This window comes from Bombus huntii, chromosome 14 (genome assembly GCF_024542735.1).
Source record: "Bombus huntii isolate Logan2020A chromosome 14, iyBomHunt1.1, whole genome shotgun sequence".
Classification (NCBI taxonomy): domain Eukaryota; kingdom Metazoa; phylum Arthropoda; class Insecta; order Hymenoptera; family Apidae; genus Bombus; species Bombus huntii.
The window spans coordinates 5,542,279-5,565,140 of NC_066251.1; the positions used below are offsets into that span (position 1 = coordinate 5,542,279).

The following is a 22,862-nucleotide window of genomic DNA, read 5'->3' on the forward strand; positions in this document are numbered from 1 at the left end:
TTGTGTGTGCGTACGTATGACGTGACTGTGACTCATATAAGTCATATACTCATACTTTACTATATTACAGCCAGTCGAACAGCAGAGCCGTGGATGAGTAGGTGGTTGTTAAATTGAATTAATTGTTATCTATACAAAAGTATTCAGGAAGATCTAAGCGTCTAAGAAAAATTGCAAATAACAATCACTCTTAACAGAGCAAAATGTTTCGCAGTTCGCTTAATTTTGACAAATTATTAGGTACGTTTTTGTCGCTTATATCAGATGAACAAGATGTCCGACTGTCGAATTATATTTTGAATTTTTTTTATAGATAAAGCAACGAATCCTTATCAACTTGAACCTGACTGGGTAGCAGTACTTCAAATATGTGATTTAATACGTCAAGGGGATGTGCAGTAAGCGAATATTATTATTTAGTCCGAAGTTAACCTTACTATTTCTTAACCATGATGAAACAATGACATTCTCAATTTACTGTGCATATGCAATTATTTTTCACATATTTTTCATATTTTGTAAAAGTGAATACTGTTTTAACTTTTTCTTATTTATTGTTTCATATTGTATCATAATGGCAGAAATAGCATTGTGCCATTTAAGTATAGGTTAATAATGAAATCAAGTTTTAATTTTTTTATGTGTACAGACCTAAAGCAGTACTTGCAGCCATCAAAAAGAGAACAACAAATATAAATCCACATGTAGCTTTGTATGCTCTATTGGTGAGGAAAAATACGACTAACTGTCTGAGTAAATATTTTATTTTTGGAATTATCAGTTGCACTCTAAAAATATTATTCCTTGTATAGGTTTTAGAATCTTGTGTCAAAAATTGTGGTACGCTTATACATGATGAAATTGGTACTAAGCAATTCATGGAACAACTTAAAGAATTAGTAAAGACAACGACTTATGATAATGTTAAACTTAAAGCTTTAGAATTGATTCAAGCCTGGGCACATGCCTTTCGAAATTGTCCTAAATATAGAGCAGTGCAAGTATGTTTAATAAATGTGTTTTAATTATGCTTTATTTTAAATAATATAAAATGTTAATATTAATGGAACATGTGCATATCAGGATACACTTAATATTATGAAAGCTGAAGGATATAAATTTCCCACTTTAAAAGAAAGTGATGCTATGTTTATTGCTGACACTGCCCCAGCATGGGCAGATGGAGATGTGTGTCATCGTTGTCGCGTATCATTTAGTATGGTACAAAGAAAACATCACTGCAGAGCATGTGGTCAAGTATTTTGTAGTCAATGTTCGAGTAAAGTATCCACATTGCCTAAATTTGGAATTGAAAAGGAAGTTAGAGTGTGCGAAGCATGCTATGAAAAAGTTAATAAGTATGTATTAAATTTATTTTTATGTTACACTTTTATTATTTTATTTATATTTTTAATTCATTCATTTATTTCCACAGACCATCCACTGCTCAAATTAAAGAGGGAGATTTACCTGCTGAATATCTCAACAGCTCTTTAGCTCAACAACAACAAGTATATAACTATATAAAAAAGTTAGAAATTAGAAAGTATACATATATCGTAACATACAATATCCCATATTAATAGGTACCTCCCAGGAAAACAGCAGCAGAACTACAAGAAGAAGAAGAACTTAATCTTGCCATAGCCTTAAGTCAGAGTGAAGCAGAACATCAAGAAAAAGAAAAAAAACGGGGAAGTCGTACAACAAAAGTAAACCCATCAAGCACACGCGTTGCGAGAGCATCTTCTCCACCACCATCACCTGTTAGTTTTAAATAGCACAAAACTTTAATAGAAAAGTACTATGATTTCAATTTTTCAGCAAGAAGAGACGGAGGTTGATCCTGAGCTTGCAAAGTACTTGAATCGTAAACGTTGGGAATTAAGACAAAGTGCATTAGAAGAACATAGTTCTAGAGCAGATGTTACCAGTCCTTCTGCTCCTAATATAAGTAGCCCAATGCCACAAAAAGTTATAATTGTTAAACAACAGAACGGAGAAGTTGATACTCAAATGGAAGAATTTGTTAATGCTTTACGATCTCAAGTTGAAATTTTTGTTAATAGAATGAAAAGCAATTCGTCAAGAGGCAGATCAATTGCTAATGATAGTTCTGTACAAACTTTGTTTTTAAATATTACTGCTATGCATTCAAGGTTTGTTTTAAAAGATATTTTTTATGTACATAATATGATATAAAATTCGATGATACAATAAACGAATTCTTTCAGATTATTGAGATATATTCAAGAACAAGACGATAGTAGAGTATACTACGAAGGTCTTCAAGATAAATTAACACAAATGAAAGATGCTAGAGCTGCCTTGGACGCTTTGCGGGAAGAACATAGAGAAAAATTACGAAGACAAGCGGAAGAAGCTGAGAGGCAAAGACAGATGTTGATGGCTCAAAAATTGGCGATTATGAGGAAGAAAAAACAAGAATATTTACAATACCAACGTCAACTTGCTTTACAAAAAATCCAGGAACAAGAAAGAGAAATGCAAATGAGACAAGAACAACAAAAGCAACAGTATATAATGGGTGAGTTTAAATAAATAACGCACAAAATCGTAAAATGATTTTTATTTTATTAAATATATTTTAGGTGGCTATCAAGCTGTCTCTGGTTTTATTGGACCATCTCAAGGTTCACCTGTGCGGCACGTCCAGTATGAAACACCAGGAACTAACTACAACCCTATGTCACCAACAAATCAAGGATTTATATATGGACAACCTACTATGAAACAATATCCTATGCAAAGTTACAATATGCCACCTCATGTAATGGGGCCAATAGCTAATCAAGACCAACAGCCAACCGATGTTGTTCAGGGGCATGAAGGAATGGGCCGAATTTCTGTTTCTGGCCCAGGAATGGTTAGTACAACTCCAAATTATATTTAAACGTATACACTTCTTTTTTCGGTACTTCTATTGAGTTCCTTAAATAGTTCAAAACATTTTGAATCATATATTTTATTTAATTATTTTCTACATTTCTTTTGAAGATGTCTCAAATTACAAATCCCATACCGCAACTTCAGCAGGCAGGTGGACATCAAATGGGACCGCCATCACAAGGTCCTCCACCAAGTCATATAACGCAAACGCAGCCGACACCGGTACATTTGCCACCGCAACAGGGTGCTCCACAAATCACACAATCAGGACCACCAACTCAGATGAGTATACCTCAGGTACCTCAGAGTCATATGGGTCCTTCACCTGCACAAATAGGACCTGGAGCTCATGGCCCCCCTGGACAAGTTGTTGGTTTGCCACCACAAATGGGACCTCAGCAACCGTCTACGATGTCAGGTCCTCAAGGACCCTCGATGCAGTCTCATGTTTCAAATACACCTATTTCATCTCAAGGAACAGGAACTATCCAAGTACCTCCTGGAACTACGATTGGAACGATGTTAACATCGAATCCGCCGATGCAAGGTCCTCAGGGAGCTAGTGTGCCAACAATGCAAGGTATGGCCCAGGCCCCAGTATCTCAAGGACAACAATTACAGTATCAGCCACCAAATTCTCTACCAGCTGCATCAAATGAATCCACACAAGTGAAAAAAGATGCGAAGCTGGAAACAGCAGAACTAATTTCCTTTGATTGAAAAAATTATGTGTGCATACAAGATAACTCATAATAAGAAGTGCATTTAAGGTAATCATTTTGCATACCAATTTTGATCTTAAATTGACATTGACTGTTTCAATTTGATGATAAAATTTTTTACGCTGTTTATTGAATTGGCAAAAATATAAATTTTTGAAACTATTATTGATAATTCTAAAAATACTGATTTAAACTTTGCAATTTATCAGTGAATAATGATATTTTACAGTATATTAGGAAAAAATGGTTATATCATTATTGGTATTTATTTTAAGTTATAGAAATTCTCAACAATATATACACAAATCAAATATATGTCTTTCTTTGCATAATTTTTAAATATATATCTGATAAAAGGTTATAATACTTAAATAGCAAAGGCATACATTTCATGTATATGTATCTAAATGTAATGTATGTACAAAATATTTATATGTTACATAGCATAAAAGTGAAGAAAACTAATTTCATCTATACCTGACCTTTTGCTGGATATATTGTATATGATCTTATTTTTTTACAAGTTTAATTTTAAAATATTTTTTTCCTTGTGAAAATCAAAAAGAAAGTATTACGATCCACGAAATTTAAAAAAATGTTACATATAGTAAAATCCTTTATTATATCAATCAAACATCTTTTATCTTCGTTCAATATTGCATTTACATTCTTATTTTTTCTCTTTTCTTTGCTAATTTCTGAAAAAATTTTCGTGTGACCTATATTTTTTTAGAAATTTGTTTTCGCAATCATATTGTCTCCACTTGACCCTTTCTACGTGGTTTCACTTCTTGCGGACAGGTGAACGATGTCTCTTCCGAATGTTTTCTGATCACAGTTGATGGCTCGCCATTAGCTGAACAAGTAGAAATTTGACTGTCTTTCTTTTCTTGACATATATGTGATATATTCAATCCATTAGAAGTTAAGGATGCTTTTCGAATTCGCATATCTTCTAAAGGAATTTCTTCGCTTCGTGGTCTTGGCATTTTCGGTGAATTATCCCGAGATCGTAATCCATTTTCGTGACTTTTTTCATTTGACACAGTATCACCGCGTTTCGGAGTCGACGACGAAAGACCGGGGGTAGGTCTAGCAGCATTTTCTCTACGCATTTGTGCTGCGAATCCAGGAACTTTATTTACGGTGAACATTGGACGCGGCAGATGTTCTTTTGGTCTCTGAGCACGTCCTACTAATCCTGAAATTAAAATGTTATTTAGTTCTTATAATTCTTTTAAGTCTCATCAAACTAATTTAGTATTGCAATATATTTTACGTTCGTGTCGAAAACCACGTAGTGCATAATTTGGTGGTGTCGTGGCGTGAGGTATACTTGTAGGAATATCGAGTAGTCTTGCAATTTGATTCATTTTCTTCTGTCGTGCTTTTATTCTTCCTTTTGTTAGCCTTTAATTAAAAGCAAATTTACTGAATCACGTTCTGATAATAAATATTAATTACACCATACAAGTTTACCTTTGTTTCGCGGCCATACATCTTATATGATCATCGAAAATGAATTTTGTTGATAACAATGGAACACGATTGCCAGTACTACTGCTTAAAGGTTTATAGATTGTCAAGTGTAGACATCTAGAATCATCTTTGTCACCTGCAACTTCGATATCTTGCAGAAACCCTACCAATTTTGCCACTCCCCAACCTAGTTTACTAGTATCAGGTTCAACAAGAATTAATTGCACAATGTCGATAACTAGAAAACGACGGATTTTCTGACCATCTTTCCACACAACTGTACATGCGATTAAATCGCTATTATCTATATAAAAAAATAATCAGGATTTAGTATTTATAAATTTCTGAATATTTAATTTAGAATTTGCTAAAACAAAATGACTTTTACTTAAATCAAGAACATTGTCAACTTGAATACAGTTGATCGGATTTGTTAGTGGTAACTGTGTTTCTACTTCCATATTAAGGGTCAGTGATAGATCTCTTATTAAAAAGAATACTCGTATGGCGCGTCGTGCTCTTTCAACCTGTGCAAACATTATTTTTGTTTCTTATTAATAGGTTTCACAGTTTGCATTACATTAACAATATGTATTATCAAATAAAAGACTTTATCTCCAAAAAATATTTACATCTCCACATGGTAGTCTTTTAGTAAATTCGATACCCGTCATTGGAGTTCCCGTTGGCGGTAATAGAATATTACTGTCCATCATTAACCATTCAACATTCAAAGGTCGTTTCTGGATTTCGCTATATTCATCTTCAAACATATCTAAGAATATGTCTTCGCTCTGAAAATAGAATTAACTAATTTTTTTACAATCTGTAATATTTAAAATAGAAAGAGACAAATATAACACACCTTATAAAAATTCTTTAGTAGCGATGTGCTCTGTTCTTTGGCTGCTTCAATTGCTGCCAAATGTGAATCTTTTAACATACTTTGACCTTCTGACATTACTAATTGTATTAACAATTTAATTGTCAATTCCAAAGTAACAAGTCTCACCTTAGCATCTGACAAAAATATTGTTCGTAAAAACGTAGATTATTATTTTGGAAATTAAAGAAGATATTCTGGAAAATGACTCACTTGTTTGACAACTTAATGTTATGATATGAATCAGTCTATCTATTAAAATTTCATTATATAAACCTGTAGTTGAATTTCGTGAATTGCATAAAATTGGATCCAAAGTTTTACGATCTATGCCCTTGAAAATGAATTTTATTAGAACAGTACTTTAGAATTTTATTAGATACAATAATTCGAAAATAGTTTTCTTACCTGATTATTAGCTAAAGCATAAAGTAAACACAACGCGAATAGAGCGGCATAATCGTTTTCTGTGCAAAATAAGGAATTTAAAATAGTTTCTAAGAATGGCTTATTTGATAATGATTCAGTTACATTTTTTTGAGTTTGAGGTGTTAAAGGAGTTTCTAATGCTAATCTTTGCTCCTTTTCTTCATCAGTAACATTTAAATGTTTGATTTCTTCCAAATCTTCAGCTGGAATATTTACGTCTAGTTGTTGTGGACTTATAAGTACTGATACACCTCCTGTTGAAGCAGTATCGAATGATGTACTAGCATGATTTGTTTCTGAAACATCTTCACTTCCATTTTTCACATTATCCTTTTCTTCTTTCAAATTACTTTCTTCTTCACAAAGTTCATCTGATACTGTCAAGGATTCACTTAAATTTTCTAAAGACTTCTCTAAACTTTCTCTCGGTGGTGAAAAAGCAATTGGCTTATCCAATGAAATATCACCATACATTTCAAGTACTTTACTTGCACCTGTTTGTATTGTTTTTAAATCTGACAGCAGCATTACTGCTGCTAGTGTATGTACAAGAGGACCATGAGAAACTATTAGAAATACTTGAGAAAGTAAAAATAAGGCTACAACAATGCTCACGTGTTTTCTTTCTTCCTATTAATCACAAATACAAATTACTACTATATCAAGTGATCATAGACTTATTAATTGGAAACATACCTGATTTTGGCACAGAAGATTTTTGTGTCTCATAAGTGAGTAAACATATAGTGGAACTAATAATTTATGAAGCAAGTGTTCTGATAAAACTTTATTTAAATCAGATATATTTAAACAAAGAATGTCATTTAAATAATGCAAATGATCTAAGTGTTCTGCTACTAAATCTGATAATCTGTTTTGACTTTGATGACTGAAACACACATATATTATGAAACATCCTCTGAATATGATAATTTAAATTATATTTGAAAATGACTTACTCAGCATCATTTCTAACACAAGTGTCAAGCTCTATAATGTGATTACCAATAAACCATACAAGATTGCTGAAATAGGGTGCAGCAGTGCGATCTCTTATAAATGCTAGCATGGAGGCATCTTCTACTCGATATACATTTAAAGTTAAAGTTCGCACTGCTATACGAACCATTCCTTCGGAGTGATTAAAAAATTTAATTGCCTCCGTATACAATGGAAAATCATTGGTGTGCTGATAAAAAAATCAAATTAAAACACATCCTCTTTTATGTGCTAAGTGCAGAATTTAAATAATGATGATGACAATGAAGATGAAATAATGACCACAGTAAAAAGCACATCATGAATAGATTAAATTATATGTATAATTAAATTAAAAAAAAAATATATTAAAGGCAGCTACTATTAAAATTAATGAGCATGAGATTAGCAAAAGTGAAATAATAGACACAGAGGATTATCACGTGTACCTCGTTTACCTCATTATAAAAAAAGTGAATGGTATGTGCATTTAACTTCAAGCTTAAAGTCTTTAAAAAGCTGATGTAATATGCCATCACTTCCTCGTCGCTAAAGTCAAATTTGTGCACTATTATACTGTTTACATGATTATTACTAAGTAAATAATCTGGAAATAAATATTTGAATTGGAACTTTGCTAGAAGAGAGATCAATTAAAATTATAATATATAGTTTTGATAATAAACTTACATAAAGATGTCTCATTACGTATATTTTCAAATAATATATTTAAGGTCTGTAATAACTGAACACATACATAGCTTCCACATTTTTGTTTCATTATACGTAGGAAAAATGAAAGCATATTCTTTTCCAAAAAGAAACTAGTAAAGAATATAGATAGTTATTGTTTATTATACATGAAAAGGAAAAAAGTTAAATAGCATCTACTTTACTAATGCTTACTCAAATACACTGCTATCATTTTGGTCACCCCATATTAAAATTTCAGCTATAGAACGAAGAGTTTCTACCAACAAACCCCTATTATTTTCTGACACAGTTTGATTTTTTGATAGTACATGATACAAGTACCTATATATAACAATGAATAAAATTTAGACAAAGTACAAATTTAAATATACATATACATACTTAAGATGCTCTAAAGAATGAGGATTTTTGGGTTTCCAAAGCCCTCCTCCAAACCAGCTCCGACTTCGAAACATTTTTTAGTAATACAACTGCATTCGGGTGGTGTCTTGCATTAAATTCATATTCCTTTTGTTTCTTTTTGTCACTTTTTTGTTTGATTAAAGTATTATCACCGACATTTGTTTATGTAATTAAAATTATAATCGTGTAAGGCTTATTTAAATATAAATTAAATCTTCATAAACGTTAAAAAGATTGTCGAAATAGCAATAAAATTTAACACATTGTTCAGGTTAGAGTTATTTTTCCATTATACATTTTAATTCTCTTCATCTAATTATCAACTATTATATTTCTATATAAAATGCATTTACATTATTGTACATCTTCCCAATTGCACAACAAACAAATTATCGAAATAATGTCAGTCACGTACGTTCAATTTTACACGACGCAAAACGAAGACTACCCTCCATTACTGAACAGTCAATGGAACTGTACGTTAGGTTAGTTAATGTCGTTTGTTATTATTATTTATAATTTTGTTAAATACTAAAAGAACGTGTTTGTTATATAAGGAAAAAAGTAGAATCTTTTTAACATTTCATTAAGTTTTGTATAAATTATATGAATATAAACGAACGAAGGTTATGATAAAGTAAAAAAATTTCAACATGATTTCATAATAAAGTGTGTTGACAAAGAGAAAAATATATATTGATATTGAGTCATCTGTAAATATTATAAGCTTGTATGATTCATAATAATGAGAGTTTTGGAATTATATAGTGGTATTGGTGGAATGCATTATGCTCTTCAAGGTAACCTATTATACTGCTATTATACTGCTATTTGTTAGTTATATTGTTTAACAAAATTTAACCTCTACTTTCTATCAAGTTGTTTATTACAAAAACGATATTATGTCTTAAATAAAATATATTAAATAAAATATATCTACAAAAAATTTTATTTTCAGAAAGTGGTATTAACGGAGATGTTGTTGCAGCAGTTGATATAAATACTGTTGCAAACAGTATATACAGATATAATTTTCCAAATGTATTACTTATGAATTGTAATATTCAATCACTTTCTGCAAAACTGATAAATGACTTAAATATAGATACTATATTAATGAGTCCTCCATGTCAACCTTACACAAGAGTTGGACTTCAGAGAGATATATCGGATAATAGATCATCTTCGTTACTTCATGTTCTTTCATTGATTCCACAATTGAGAACATTAAAGCATATATTGCTTGAAAATGTAAAAGGATTTGAAAAGTCTGAAATGAGAAATGCGGTATTAAAATGTATGAATATGTCTGGATTCAATTATAAGGAACTAATTCTAAGTCCTTGTCAATTTGGTATTCCAAATACCAGATATAGATATTATTTATTGGCTAAAAGGAAGGATTCTGAATTTTGCTTTGACCACTGTATATTAAATTTTAATCTACCAGAAGCTGTTTTAAAGGCCTTACCAAGAAGTAAACATAATTTATTATTAGAAGGTGCTAAAACAGATAAGAAGTGCTACAAATTAGAAAATATTTTAGAAAATGTTGAAAAGTCACAGTATTTAATTCCTAGAAAGTTGTTACAAAAGAGAGCTTGGTTGTTTGATATAAGAACATCTCAAAGCGATGGTTCTTGTTGTTTTACAAAAGCTTATACTCATTATGCAGAAGGAACAGGTTCTGTATATTCTCCATATACCGAAGAAACAATCCAACAGATATTTTTAGAAGCAAATAAGTATGGCAAGCAATCATTAGAAGCATCAGAAGTTTTACAAAAATTAATGTTAAGATATTTTACACCTAAAGAAGTGTCTAGATTAATGTGTTTTCCTGAAGAATTTAAATTTCCAGAACATATAACATGTAAACAAAGATACAGACTTTTGGGAAATTCAATTAATGTATATGTAGTTAGTAGATTAATATTTTTATTATATACTGAGAAAAAAATTACATGACATTCACAGAAATATATTTTATATATATTTTTAATAAAAAAAATGTTTTATATTCCAAAACGAAGTTACAAATTTCTAACAGAAAAAATACAAAGAAATAAGTATAATAGGTAAATGAAGTCTCTATAATAACATATTTAGTTTTTGATATAAATACAGATCGTTCATGACCATCTAAGTCCTAAGTGATTACAAATGTTAGCATTTACATAATTTTTGTACTTTAGTCATTTACAATCATTCATAGTAGTATAATCATTGTTAACCAAGTATCATTGCAATCATTGCTTTTGATTAATATGAAGCTCACATTTCTCTTAATTCTTAATACATACTTAGAAGTGCTAGTAATTCAGTTTTTTGCATTGTGTAATTTTGGTACAGAATCGTTCAATACCCAGTAATGTTATTGCTTTTATGCTCAATAGAAAACTCTAGTATGTTTAAAATATTTTATATAGTTTCTAGTTCAGGTGGAATGTGAATCTTCTTTTCTATTGCAAATTTTTTTAGTGCTTGATATTTAGAGTGCCAAGATTCTATTTCTTCTCTCATATGATTATTGTCCTCCTGCATAGCTTCCATATCACGATATTCCTGTGTCTTTTCTGACTCTAACTCATCTTTTTGTTCAATTCGTTTGATACGACAACTGGCTGCATATCCTCTGTTTTTTAATGTGCGTCTACGTTGTTTCATACGAACTATTTCTTCTCGTGATAATCCACGCAATTTCAGCTGCCTGTTTAAATCCCTAACTGATATTGTCACTAGTTCATCGTCACTAATGTCTAAACAAGGACCAGGTGATAGTGGATCCTATACAAAAATTGATCATAATTTTTCATCAATTTCATTTTATGATAAATAGATACATATTTACTATATGTTATGTAGAATTATATAACATGTAAATATGAAAACAAATATTTTTTTAGATATTTCATAACATCATAAATTATTTAGAAATTACATATTTCGTCTTGTTTTCTTATGAATAATCATGACAAGGCATTTATTTACGTACTGAAAAATTAGCTGTAATTATCTTTTCGAGAGAATTATAACTGACAATCTGCTTTCTTCTATGTCATATTAATGGACTTTAAAAACATATGATGCACTGATTAAAGGAGATCGTGCATTATACAGAGGGGCAACGTACCATCTTTATAGATCGTTTTCCATCCATGGATTTATTTCTCAACTGATTCTTTCAAGTTTCTGCGTCGAGAAACCACCAAAGTTTTGATTTTACTCTAGCTTTCACGCTTTGAAGAAAAATTCGCTTAGTCATCGTAGAATCTGATGCTGGTCAGTTCACCATTCAATTGATGATAGGTATCTTTCTAAAAACATGAACTTTGTCCATGAAAGATCTTTTATAGATTTCTAACAAGTACATCAACATTTTATTGAAAAAGAATATAGATCTGTATATTCTTTATATCATAAAAAGTTTGAGAACGATATTTGATTTCGAAAGAATTAAATATTATGTCTATCTTTTAAACTCTATAGATGGCGTATCATGATACTAAATAGGATATGTTTTCACTTTAGTTGACTTAATTCTCAATAGAGGGCTACTAAATTATATATTTTCTCGATAGTTGTTGCATGAATAGAGTTTCCTACATATTAGAGAATTTAAATGCATTTTGTTGAAACGGATTTACGAGTGGCGAAGATCGCTGCTAAGGCCAAATCTTCACCGTTGAAACCTAACCCCAATCTAGTTTTTACGTTCTTTTAAGAACTTTGTTGCATTTAGTCATTGTGATGTTATATATCACAATGAGGAAGAAAATTTGTAATTTTCTATGTTCTTCTGGTTTTCTCGCCCAGTCCCAGATGAAAAAATGCTCGTCTTCATTAAGATGAGAAAGGGTATTCTCGGTAAGTCCGTTTCTTTTTCTGGTATTTTACAAGGTAACCTGATTTTTTTAATTGTTATTAACTAAACTGCAGATATTTATGCATAGATTTCACATAACGTGAAAAAGTATATAAAATATCCAAAGTATAGAGCTTTCAATAATATTTGATAGATAAACAATTTTCTACAGAGGTTGTACATTTTTTTAGTTTATATTCTTAAAAATATGAATTTGCATAAAAACACGTAGTCTAATTATCTTTTTATTAACAAAATTTTATCTATAAAATCATAATTCTTGCTTTAAGAATGGAACATAGCTTAAACTTTGTATAAAAAATGCATAGTTTTATTGGAATTTGTATCGATTATTGAAATTATTTCTATGTTGGTTTTTGTCTCGTTGAATTTTATTTTCTGTATAGTAGATGCTTGTAACTATTAAATTAAACATTAAATGTTCACGTAGTACTTCCGGTGTTTCAATACTGTAGGTGGCGTTCTAACAACGCGTTCTTCGAATGTATTCTCTTAATACGACATTAATTCCTTTTACTTTCTTCGGTATTTATGGTTACTCAATTAATACAGTGTTAATGGAAAGTGAAATATATGCAGTGTTCTTCTTAGACACATAAATGTGTCACGTAAGGAAGTAAAAATAGCGATTCAATTTCAAATATTATTGGCGCCATCCATGAATTCTTGCACGCTGGTTAGGATAACAAATAAAGTAAGTTTTCATTAAATAAACATAAACGAATATACAGCCCTCGTTACTGTATAATGAAAAATAAACGAAAGATCGGCAGTTTTGCAAATGTGAACGTAATAATGTGTATTTATAAAACGAATAGGGAGAATTGGAATGGAAAGGTCAGTTATCGAATGTGTATAAAGAGCAGAGTGATAGATTAATTTAGCTCGATGCAAATGTTTAATGCAATTAGTGTTTCATTCTATAGGAGTCTATTTTAAGCTATTGAATCAAGATCCTATGCAATTTATGCATGTATTTGTATGTTTGTATGTGTGAAATACATTATAAAACATACAAACACATGCATAAATTGCATATATATATATATATATATATATATATATAATATATACACACACACACACGTCTATCATGACTTTTTTTATCGAGTAGTATAGGTTAAAAATTTAATAAAACAAAATTACGAATACTTAGATTAAGATTCGTTTGAGAATGATTTGCCACGTTTTCAGAGAGTTCTATATGTATTTATTAATTACTAAATAATTTTTTACTAAATAATTCATTAATTGGTGAATAATACTAAAATTACTACGGTACATTAATTACTAAATAATACAATAAAATAGAAAATTTAATAAATACAACGAACACGTGTGTAAAATAGAATATTTTCATGGAGCATACATTACATTTTTAATAAAAATTTTTTATTATTCAAGGAAGAGAGGGTGTCAGTGCTGCAGTAATGCTTACTAACTTGTTTTTCTGTTCCAGATCCGGAGAATGGCTATTATCTTTTAGCAGTAATTCAATAGCTGAGAAAATGACAGGACTGGAGGAAGATGATAGGACGAGGAGGGCGACGCTACGAAGGATGGGCCGTAAGAAAGAAAATATTTATCACGTGAAAATACAGATGAGCTGTCGCTAAAGAAATATATCTATAGATTTATAGATTTTATGATAAGCGGAATTGCAAGGCTTATTATACCCCTTGATATCGTCATGTTCTACTTTAATTAATATAAATCGGAAAATTCTTAAATCAGTCACGTTCTTAAATTGATCGTTATTCGCGTTAGGTTAATATCTTTTACGTTCTCCATAAATGTAGACCAGTTTAGACTTTCTTATGATTCAACGACTTGTCGCATTGCGGCTGATTCAATGTCTAGGCATTTCGCTTCGTTCCCGAAATCATTTGCAACTGCAGCGATTGACTCGCGGCTCATAAATGCTTCGTTATCGCGAACAGGGCAGAGGTATGTATAATTTTCTTGATAGGGTTTGGGAAAGATGCCAGCGTAATGGACAAAGAAATCCGTGTCTAGGGAGATTAATGAAAGATGGCATAAGATATAAACTAGGGAACATCAGATTGAGTAAAGAGGGAAGATATACTCTGGAAAGGAATTTTATTTTTACGAAGATTTATCATCCTATTGTTCAAAAGCATTTGTGATTATTATAATAGAAGGTAAGGTATAATATAAGGTAAACGAATAATTCGAAAAATTCTGGAATATTGCTTTCAGATATTGGGAATATTATCGGGAAATTTCGTGTTGCATTCGCGATAGAACAAGGAGTGATGTATTTGATGCGCCGATGAGTCAACAGTTTGACTAATACTAGTCTGGTGGGTGTACAGAAATCCTCTCGGATCTGCGGGCTTTGATCGTCATGCGTTTCTAAATTTAATTGGCACGGTACATCGATTTCTATTCAGTACTGTTGACATAACCGTAAGTCTCGCTGGTATAAATTGATAGATGTAGTTTCGACTTGGTATCAAACGTCTTTCATAACATTGCAGTTTGTTTAAACGGGAACGTTATTCTCAGAGCTTTAACTTGCAATTTGACTTACTGTTGTGCCATCGATTCATTATAGCCGTTAAAAATCCACATAGTTTGCAAAACAAGCTTTCTAATTTCCATATAGAGTTGTTTGGTCATCGGTACAATGAATAATTCTGTCCACACGAGATAATAAATAGATAACAGAAACGACTACTTCGATTACTATCTAAATTAATGCTATTAATCCGTGAGGTCATGGTGTAGCATTAAACAGCTTATTCGTCGCTGGTCGAAGTTCATTAGCATATACCAGATATTCCGCACAGTATCTTGATCTGCGTGGCACGCTGTCACCGTTAATCCTTTACAATCATATTCGATTTGTCTCTGTATCATGATATCCTTCCTCAGCTATCAGTTTCTCGCAGGCCTTATGATCTTTTGCTTTTCTATAAAATTTTCATAAATTCTATTTTCGATCCTGTAAAAACTACCATCAATTAGAATAGTGTAGATTATACACTTGTCGCAATAGAGTAAGATTCATCAGTATCCAAAACAACAGTAAAATTAAAATGGGATTGAAATGCCCTATCTGTTATTTTGCAACATCGAAGAAAACCGAAGTTTTATCATTTTATTTTTATCATCTCTGTTTTTCTTCGAATTTCAAATATTTTGTAATTATTCTACTAGGTCGTCCGAAAAGTTTCTTTCGTTTTATAAGGAAATAATGGATACACAACATTTTTCGTTTCATATTATTTTATTGAATTACGTATGATCCATTTTGTTCTATCAAGATAAAGATCACAACGTTCGACAGATTAGGTTTCATGTTTGTATAAAGATGCATCGTTGTAAAAGACGGGTCTGTAAAAGAAAGACACTTTTCGGACAACCTAATATAACGAATCAGATAAAGCATATACGATTATTACACGTGATTATGCAGACAGCTGATTTATTACTAACGTAACAATTAATTAAACAACAGTCGTCTCTCATTGAAACGCTAATGAAATTTCAATATATTTTACGTAACACATACAATATAAAGCTTTGTGTGTTAGATATTCAAATACTTCCGTGAGCCACTACGCCTTTTAAACTTAAAAAAGGATACTTACGTAAGATTTTACATTTTATCTAAGAGGAACAGGCTCTTGATCGTCCTTAAAGCATCTTTAGAGCAAAGACGACATACGGAGTTTCTATACTAAATATTCGAATACTTTCATCGAGTCACAGTATCCTGAAAAATGGAAAAAAAAGCCAGAACATTTTAACTAACCGGGGGAGCAGTAAGCCTGATCGGTTTGAGCGTTTTCAAAGCAAAGAGGATTCTCTAAAGTAGACGAAAGTTTTAGATGGCTCGTCGAGTTTACACGTTCCTTATCGTCTTGATCGTCGTCATCCTCGTCGTCGTCGTCGTCGTCGACACACCAGGCGTCGTGTCGTTTCGACGTCCTCGGACGTCCTCGGACTTGTTCGGGCGTCGCGCCGATGTTCCGTCGCGACGCTGCTGACAGTCGGTGGCCGAGCATCGCGACGCGCGCATCGTACAAGCGTGCTAAAATTTTCATTCGTGACACGCGACCTGCCTTTTTTTCTTTCACAAAAGAAACAGAACGCGAGAACGTAACCGCCGTCTCGATCGTGATAACGCGTTTCCGCGCGGCCGTTTTCGTTTCCCTCGCCCGATCGTCGACGACCGGGAACTACGTGGGACGCAGGGAACACGCTTAGCCGCAACTCGAAACTGCAGAAAATGCACAACACCTGCTGTCTGTCACGCGGACAACACTGATGGTCTGTATCGTAAACGTGCGTGATAAGAAAAAATGATTCTCTCTCGAGAATGTCATCGCGAGAACAACGTACAAACGCTGCAACCCCTTAGATCGAGCTTGGATCGAGAGGGTGATTTCATTCGAAGCGTCTAAGGGGTGGAAATTGCGGGAATACGAGGTTGACGAAGGGAATACCGTGTTTCTTTATAAAAATAGTCGTTAAAGTGCTCGGGGATTTTCTATCTACGCAAACAGAATAATTTATAACCGCAAAGATGACGCTTGGGGAAAGATCCTTCTTCGTACTCGTTTTATTCTTTTCTTTTTTCCCATAAAATTAATTGCCTCTTTTCACTCGTTTTTGGTAACGCAATTTAGAGACCCTCGTGGATAATAAACGGACTTACAAGCGCATGCACAGCTATCTCGAATGACCGGTTTAAATTAGCAGGGGTGAAATATTTCGCTTCGAAATTCGGATAATTCGAGCAGCAGGAAGCGTCCAGTGACGCAGACGTATAGCTTTCATTGATGTTTCCGAATTAGGTATTAAACAGCTCTGTGTTTGAAGATTCCGATTGATTCACTTTAACGAACAACGTACCTTCTGTTCTCTGTCCATGTTTATGTTTGCGTTTTGTTCTTGCCGATATTAAATTGAATGGAGCGCGTGAACGACAGAAAACAGCGTGGTGCAGCTCGCAAAGAAAATTAATTGGCATCTTTCGGTTCTTGGAACTTTACAAATCGCCATCTCTTCTGAATCGCCTCGCGTTTCGTGCTTTTTTCTCACTCAAAGTGTCCGTTTTTCCAGTAGCGAGGGAAATCGTTCGTACGCGTCGCAGCAGCGCGCTTGTTTATCTCTGTCGAAATGTTTTTATGCGAACGTCCTTGGAAATATAGTAATTCCCTGTCAATCCGATGTTCATTGATGAGAACGTTGTAGGTTCCATCTTGCGCAAGTTTTCACGTGTTATTACGCCTCGGATTTCCTCGAAGCTTTTCTTGTCAACCTGCTCGTCGCGTCGATTCTCGCCGAGAAAGCAATATCGCACATTTACGTACAACGAAGGCAAGCTAGTGCACGATGTTTCTCGCAAGGATCGCCCACATATTGTAATTTTAATAGCTATTTCAGCGTTATGTCGTTTGCCTGATAATTCGAATGAAAACAATGCAACGTTGGAACGCCATCGAAGATAGTCTAACAATAAACACAAGTCGTCGACGTTTTGTTTCCCTGTTTGAACAGACCCGTACGTTTTCGTTTATTTGGATATATACCCAATCAATTAATTTGCAAAGCTAACGAATCATTATACCGCATTTAACTGTATTCAACAGCGGCATTATCAATTATCTTTCTCTATTAAAAATTGGAACTTTTGGTTTGCCATTCCGTAAAATAAATCTGGATCATTTAAATCTGGACCTCTCTCTTAAGACATTCCCCCCCCCCCTCCCCCCTCTCTCGTTATGTTCGTTGATTCGTCTAATTGTACCTTGTTCTCGTAATTAGTTCTTTCAACATCGTTAGCGCTATTTTTCGAAATTCATCTTGTTACGGTTCCCTCGTTTTATCCTCTCGTTTTTTCTCTTCTGGTCGATGTGTTTTATTTATGTGCTGTATTTTATTACCGAGATAGTCGTAACAATTTGCAATGACGATTAAATGCGTTTTAGCGAAAGATTATTATAGACGATAAATTATATGTATGTCAAGTTGAAAGAATTTTCCTAAACTATACCACGTTCAATTTCAAACACATTTATTCCTTTATTATGATGCCAATTGTTCTTTTGACTAAATGCCTCTTGTTTCCTATTTATCTCCGGTTACAAGTTCGCTGATGTTTTATTTACGATTGTTCCTGAACTTTCACCAATATACATTCGTCGGAAGCAAAACATTTTTACGATGCCTCTCGTTGATTTCGTTCAAGTTGCGCGTTGACTCACGGTATTCTCTTCTTTTTTCCCCTGTTCCCTGGATCCGTTTCAATCGTCAGACCGTATACCCTCATCCCCGATAATTGCAGAAATCTCGTTAATTCTAAAAACGTCTCTCTCTTCACGGTTCTTTAGCAGCGACTGTATTAAGCTGCCGATCTCCGAGCTTTCTCTGTTTGTGATTGTTAATTAAATTTGGTTTCACGATAGCCTACTTTTAGAACTTTCTAATCGTTCAGTGCGTTGAAAGGGTATAAATCCTCATTTTTTAGTTGTTCATCTGCATGTTGAAAAGTTGCTTTCTGCTCATAAAATTTTGTTTAATTTATTCTTAATCAAATTTCATTCCTCGATGACCTGCTTTTATAATTTTTTAATCATTTAGGACCAGTTAAAAATTCACGAATCTTTTTCTTACGATTGTTAATCAATTTCTCTGGCTTTAGAATATTCTAATCGCGCAGTGTGTGTTAAAAGCGCGTGAATTTCAATCTTCCAGTTGCTTATTCTCACGTTAAAGAGTTTCCTTTCTTTGCAGCTGTTTTTCAGTTTCACGATTTTTCCACCTTCGGGATTTTCTAATCGTCTAGTTCTAACACTGATGATTTTAAAACGACGAATTTCGACTTTTGGCGTGCTCGTTTCTATATTAGGAAGTTTCTTTTCCTTCTTTAACGATCTTTAATCAAACTTAGCTTCATAATATCTCTGCCCTTACAATTTCCCAGTGCGTAGAAAATGGGAAATTTCAATCCTCCAGTTGCTCATCCTTTTAATTCTAACATTGAGAAATTTCTTATCTTCGATTGCTGGTTAAATTGTTAATCAAACTTAGCTTCATAATATCTCTGCCCTTACAATTTCCCAATGCGTAGAAAGTGGGAAATTTCAATCCTCCAGTTGCTCATCCTTTTAATTCTAACACTGAGAAATTTCTTATCTTCGATTGTTGGTTAAGTTGTTAATCAAATTTGCGGCGAAGGCGCGTTAAATTGTGAAATATATTGGCTTGTTCGATGAAAGAAATTTCGTTGCGTTATGTAAGTGTGATCTGTACAATACTTGAACTTGCTGCCGAGCCAAATGCGTCTTAACCGTGAAATTCGTTAGTGGGTGTCCTTTCCATCTGCGTTTCCAGTTTGGCCGCGCCTTCGCGATAATCCGCCAAACGTACCCACTTTATTGCTCTCGATATCGATAGAAATCGCACGCCAGACGGGCTAATGGAGTCCTTGAAATCGAACGTCCTTGTTTCGTCGTCAGTTTAGGTTGGCAAATATTCTCGGCCGGGTTTGTGGTGCGAAAAATTCGACGAATCGTAGATCTGGACTTGTTTACGAGAGCGACGATAACGTCCCGATAGAAAGAAATTTGCGATCGGTGTCGTTTCGTGACAGCGTCGCCTGCGCCAATCTGTGCTTGGCTTCGTGTTTTTTTAAAATAAAGTAACAAAAGAATTGGACAAAGGAATTAATGGATCCCTGCTTAGGTCTTTGGTCATGTTGTTAATGATTTTTCTGACATCTACATCACCTTTCAAAATAAAACGACCATTGCTTCGTTTTATAGCATTCGCCGGTATTTCGTTGAAAATAATGTACGAAACTATCGGTGAAAAGTATCAGCGCCGGAACCACGAATGTTTAACAAATGGATGAAATAAATTCGAGGCACGTTCTGTCGGATTAGAATCAGAAATTCGCGACAACCGTGGATTCGGGCTAGGACACCGATCGTTACCCGTAGACAAAGGTAAACGTTATCGGCCAATATGTAAAATAGCGCGCGTGGAGGTGAGAGACACCATTTAAGGGATGTTATCTTCGTGAATGATATTTCCTATGGGACAACAAATTTCTGCCTCTCCATAAAATCCTGATGTTATAGGTAACTTCGTATATTCTAATTATACAGATCTAATTGTTTTCTAGGTGATCAAGATTCGATAAAGGGAAAGCTAAACAAATCTGAACCTCATTTTTTTTTACTAAATATAGTCTCTTTTAAAATATTTTGAAAATATATTTTCAAACGCGGATATCTCGCGGCCAGTGTGAACAAATGTTCAGTTCGAGTACAAATCTGTTTTATGTATCGTCAATGGTAATTTACTCTTAACGTAAGTCGAAAAGGATCGAAGTATCTATCATCTCGTCTTTTCTAAAATATATTTAGAACACCCGAATACAAATATGTTCCCAGTAGTACATAATTCTTACAGCAAGTCCAAAGGAATCTATCAATTGCTACTCTTTCCTAAAAAAATATATATATATAATTTTCAAAAAACATAGTGTAACTAAATACGTTAATTAACACGAATTATTTTGCGATTTACGCGAATAAACATTGCATCGACGAACGTGAACCTGTTTTATCTTTTCTCGGTAATTAATGAGAATTTATCGTCGTTGGAAATTATTCTTCCACACGTTTGTCCGCGTACGTATCACCTCGTTTCGGTCTTCGCTTAAAATCTCGCGATAAATTCCATTGGAAAAGCAGACCGAGGCAAAGAATCCTTCTTCGTGGTATCGGTAATCCTGGTTCAAGGCCGAGACGTTGCAACGATTGCCAGCAATTTATCGGTTGGCTGCGCTATTGTCTTTCCCCCCGTGGAGATCTTTCGATCCCTCTGGAGGATCGTTTCGACCGCGACCGCGCTCGAGAGCATTTTAATTTCGCTCGTTCGGAATTCTGAACAATTTCTCCGCTTCTTGACGACCGTATCTGGATAATCGCAGTGTCGGTGTGCCGATCGATAGTCGCTAGATGGCTGAAAATTCGAGGGAACGGGCGAGGCCTCGGCAATTTTATTCGAGTCGTCGTCGGAGAACGCGAAAGTCAGCGATTTCACGATCAAACCGACGGCGAGGGTTGAACGTTTCCGCGAGAGGAATAATGCAGAACGACGAGGTCGGGGTCGGTTAAAGATTTCGTTGTTGCGATTAATTGAAGTCTGGCACGAGCCTGCCGTAAAGCTCCTTTGGCGCCACGATTTCTGTAGCGCAGCGAATAATACCGTGCGAATTACGCTTGCAGCGGGTTTATTGTGACGATGGATTGCAGAATTTAGTGAAATTTATCGTTCTGCGTGGCAAGTAAATCACAAGACAATGAACTCGAGATCGAAGGCTATTTTTTAATTTTTCCCAGGGTCAAGTGGTCAAGTGGTGGTGAATATATTTCGTTGATTAGTAGAATTTCAATGGGAAATTTAAATATTTTTTCTGTCTGCGAATTTTTCTGTCGACATTTTGCGCGTGTATCGGAAAAGTGTTACAGTTGGAAGCAATTCAGTTTTTTGTTAGAACATGAAAATCGTCGAAAGGGTTCGAGGAGTAGAAATGGAAAATTAGAAAAATAATATTTGATCCTTGTTTCGTAGAATCTGTCCTTTTGTTAAGGTTCATAAGCTTTTTATAAGCTTCCAAATATTTACAAGTACTGGTTTTTTTGAAAAATTTGTTACTTGAGTTGTGTTATTTATAAAATACATGCGAGATATGTGTATTTATTTATGTTTCAATAACATTCGCAAATTTGTTCAAAGACAAAAGATAATAAAAATTGGCCGTGGTGAGAAAAAGAATCTTCTCTGCGATTCCAGACATTTGATATAAGAAAATCAAAAAGATTCTGAATTCAGAACTTGGGAGAGAGACAAGTAGGTAATTAAAAAATTATATCCAAAATAGTGGAAAGTATATCCAAAATTTGGATACAATTTTTGAGATATTATAGAATCCAATTAAAAAAAAAAGTAATTTATAGTTCTTTATATCGGTAAGCATTTTGTTTATTAAATTTTGAGACATTAGACATAGAGATTTGCACATATATTTTTAGATCTGTTTTCTCCCAGGAAATACAGAAACAGAGAATTTGATTTTTTCAGATACAGCAGAATGCTCCCTTAAATATCTCTAGAGATTAATTTTTAATTTACAATAGGATACCACCCAAAATATTAAGAAAGATTAACTTTCAAAAATTTACAAAATATCTCCCCAAATATTTATAGACCTTAATTTTTAAAGATTTACGATAGAGAACATTGTCGAATATTTATAGAGGTTAAGTTTTAATTCACAGCAGAATGCTTCTCTGAATATTTATAGAGATTAATTTTCAATTTGTAGTAGAATTCTGCCCTATGTATTAACAGGGATTAATGTTCAAAAATTCACAATAGAACATCTCAAATATTCGTAGATACCAATTTTTAA

At 33.4% G+C, this 22,862-nt stretch overlaps 5 protein-coding genes across 11 annotated transcripts in view; 3 read left to right on the plus strand and 2 right to left on the minus strand.

Annotated features, from left to right (window-relative positions):
• Positions 1–48: 48 nt before the first annotated feature.
• On the plus strand, positions 49–4,462 carry LOC126873285 (hepatocyte growth factor-regulated tyrosine kinase substrate). Of its 3 annotated transcripts, none has more exons than XM_050634006.1 (11): positions 49–240; positions 314–398; positions 650–725; positions 813–1,001; positions 1,084–1,358; positions 1,436–1,511; positions 1,587–1,766; positions 1,825–2,159; positions 2,235–2,548; positions 2,613–2,887; positions 3,058–4,462. In XM_050634006.1, exons 1-11 carry the CDS (start codon positions 204–206, stop codon positions 3,628–3,630), a joined length of 2,415 nt encoding a protein of 804 aa, XP_050489963.1. In that variant the 5' UTR covers positions 49–203; the 3' UTR covers positions 3,631–4,462. The 3 variants fall into 3 exon arrangements, with proteins under 3 accessions (XP_050489963.1, XP_050489960.1, XP_050489961.1); XM_050634003.1 differs by having other exon boundaries at positions 50–240; positions 3,019–4,462; XM_050634004.1 differs by having other exon boundaries at positions 50–240; positions 3,055–4,462.
• LOC126873284 (protein CLEC16A homolog) lies at positions 4,236–8,995 on the minus strand. 2 transcript variants are annotated; one of them, XM_050634002.1, is made up of 14 exons: positions 8,497–8,995; positions 8,308–8,436; positions 8,092–8,225; positions 7,860–8,008; positions 7,383–7,612; positions 7,120–7,312; positions 6,403–7,053; positions 6,208–6,328; positions 5,977–6,131; positions 5,744–5,905; positions 5,500–5,638; positions 5,112–5,415; positions 4,912–5,042; positions 4,236–4,833 (listed from the first exon to the last, which is right to left on the minus strand). In XM_050634002.1, exons 1-14 carry the CDS (start codon positions 8,568–8,570, stop codon positions 4,382–4,384), a joined length of 3,024 nt encoding a protein of 1,007 aa, XP_050489959.1. In that variant the 5' UTR covers positions 8,571–8,995; the 3' UTR covers positions 4,236–4,381. The 2 variants fall into 2 exon arrangements, with proteins under 2 accessions (XP_050489959.1, XP_050489958.1); XM_050634001.1 differs by having other exon boundaries at positions 7,851–8,008.
• A 178-nt stretch (positions 8,996–9,173) lies between these two features.
• Positions 9,174–10,545, plus strand: LOC126873289 (tRNA (cytosine(38)-C(5))-methyltransferase). The gene is made up of 2 exons (XM_050634011.1): positions 9,174–9,317; positions 9,476–10,545. Exons 1-2 carry the CDS (start codon positions 9,263–9,265, stop codon positions 10,483–10,485), a joined length of 1,065 nt encoding a protein of 354 aa, XP_050489968.1. The 5' UTR covers positions 9,174–9,262; the 3' UTR covers positions 10,486–10,545.
• LOC126873290 (transcription factor MafG) lies at positions 10,434–11,822 on the minus strand. Its single transcript, XM_050634012.1, has 2 exons — positions 11,651–11,822; positions 10,434–11,304 (listed from the first exon to the last, which is right to left on the minus strand). Exons 1-2 carry the CDS (start codon positions 11,675–11,677, stop codon positions 10,939–10,941), a joined length of 393 nt encoding a protein of 130 aa, XP_050489969.1. The 5' UTR covers positions 11,678–11,822; the 3' UTR covers positions 10,434–10,938.
• A 4,578-nt stretch (positions 11,823–16,400) lies between these two features.
• LOC126873107 (uncharacterized) overlaps positions 16,401–22,862 on the plus strand; it is a 183,877-nt gene continuing 177,415 nt past the window's right edge. For 3 of the 4 annotated variants that reach the window (XM_050633639.1, XM_050633637.1, XM_050633640.1), the window contains exon 1: positions 16,402–16,702. Coding sequence is in view for 3 of the 4 variants with exons in the window: in XM_050633637.1 (XP_050489594.1) it covers positions 16,700–16,702 (3 nt within the window). In the remaining variant the exon portion in view is untranslated. Of the gene's footprint in view, positions 16,703–22,862 lie in introns of all 4 variants that reach the window. The other variant, XM_050633638.1, reaches the window with a different exon arrangement.

Excerpts from the sequence above, each read along its gene's own strand:
- LOC126873289 (XM_050634011.1), top strand. The coding sequence starts at position 9,263 with ATGAGAGTTTTGGAATTATATAGTGGTATTGGTGGAATGCATTATGCT. Across the intron at positions 9,318-9,475 it reads AATGCATTATGCTCTTCAAG|AAAGTGGTATTAACGGAGAT; the intron begins GTAACCTATTAT and ends TTTTATTTTCAG.
- LOC126873284 (XM_050634001.1), bottom strand. The coding sequence starts at position 8,570 with ATGTTTCGAAGTCGGAGCTGGTTTGGAGGAGGGCTTTGGAAACCCAAA. Across the intron at positions 7,613-7,850 it reads TTTATAATGAGGTAAACGAG|CACACCAATGATTTTCCATT; the intron begins GTACACGTGATA and ends TTTTTTTATCAG. Across the intron at positions 5,639-5,743 it reads AAAGACTACCATGTGGAGAT|GTTGAAAGAGCACGACGCGC; the intron begins GTAAATATTTTT and ends ATGTTTGCACAG.
- LOC126873290 (XM_050634012.1), bottom strand. The coding sequence starts at position 11,677 with ATGGATGGAAAACGATCTATAAAGATG. Across the intron at positions 11,305-11,650 it reads GAAAACGATCTATAAAGATG|GATCCACTATCACCTGGTCC; the intron begins GTACGTTGCCCC and ends ATTTTTGTATAG.
- LOC126873285 (XM_050634003.1), top strand. The coding sequence starts at position 204 with ATGTTTCGCAGTTCGCTTAATTTTGACAAATTATTAG. Across the intron at positions 1,359-1,435 it reads TGCTATGAAAAAGTTAATAA|ACCATCCACTGCTCAAATTA; the intron begins GTATGTATTAAA and ends TTATTTCCACAG. Across the intron at positions 2,160-2,234 it reads ATTACTGCTATGCATTCAAG|ATTATTGAGATATATTCAAG; the intron begins GTTTGTTTTAAA and ends GAATTCTTTCAG.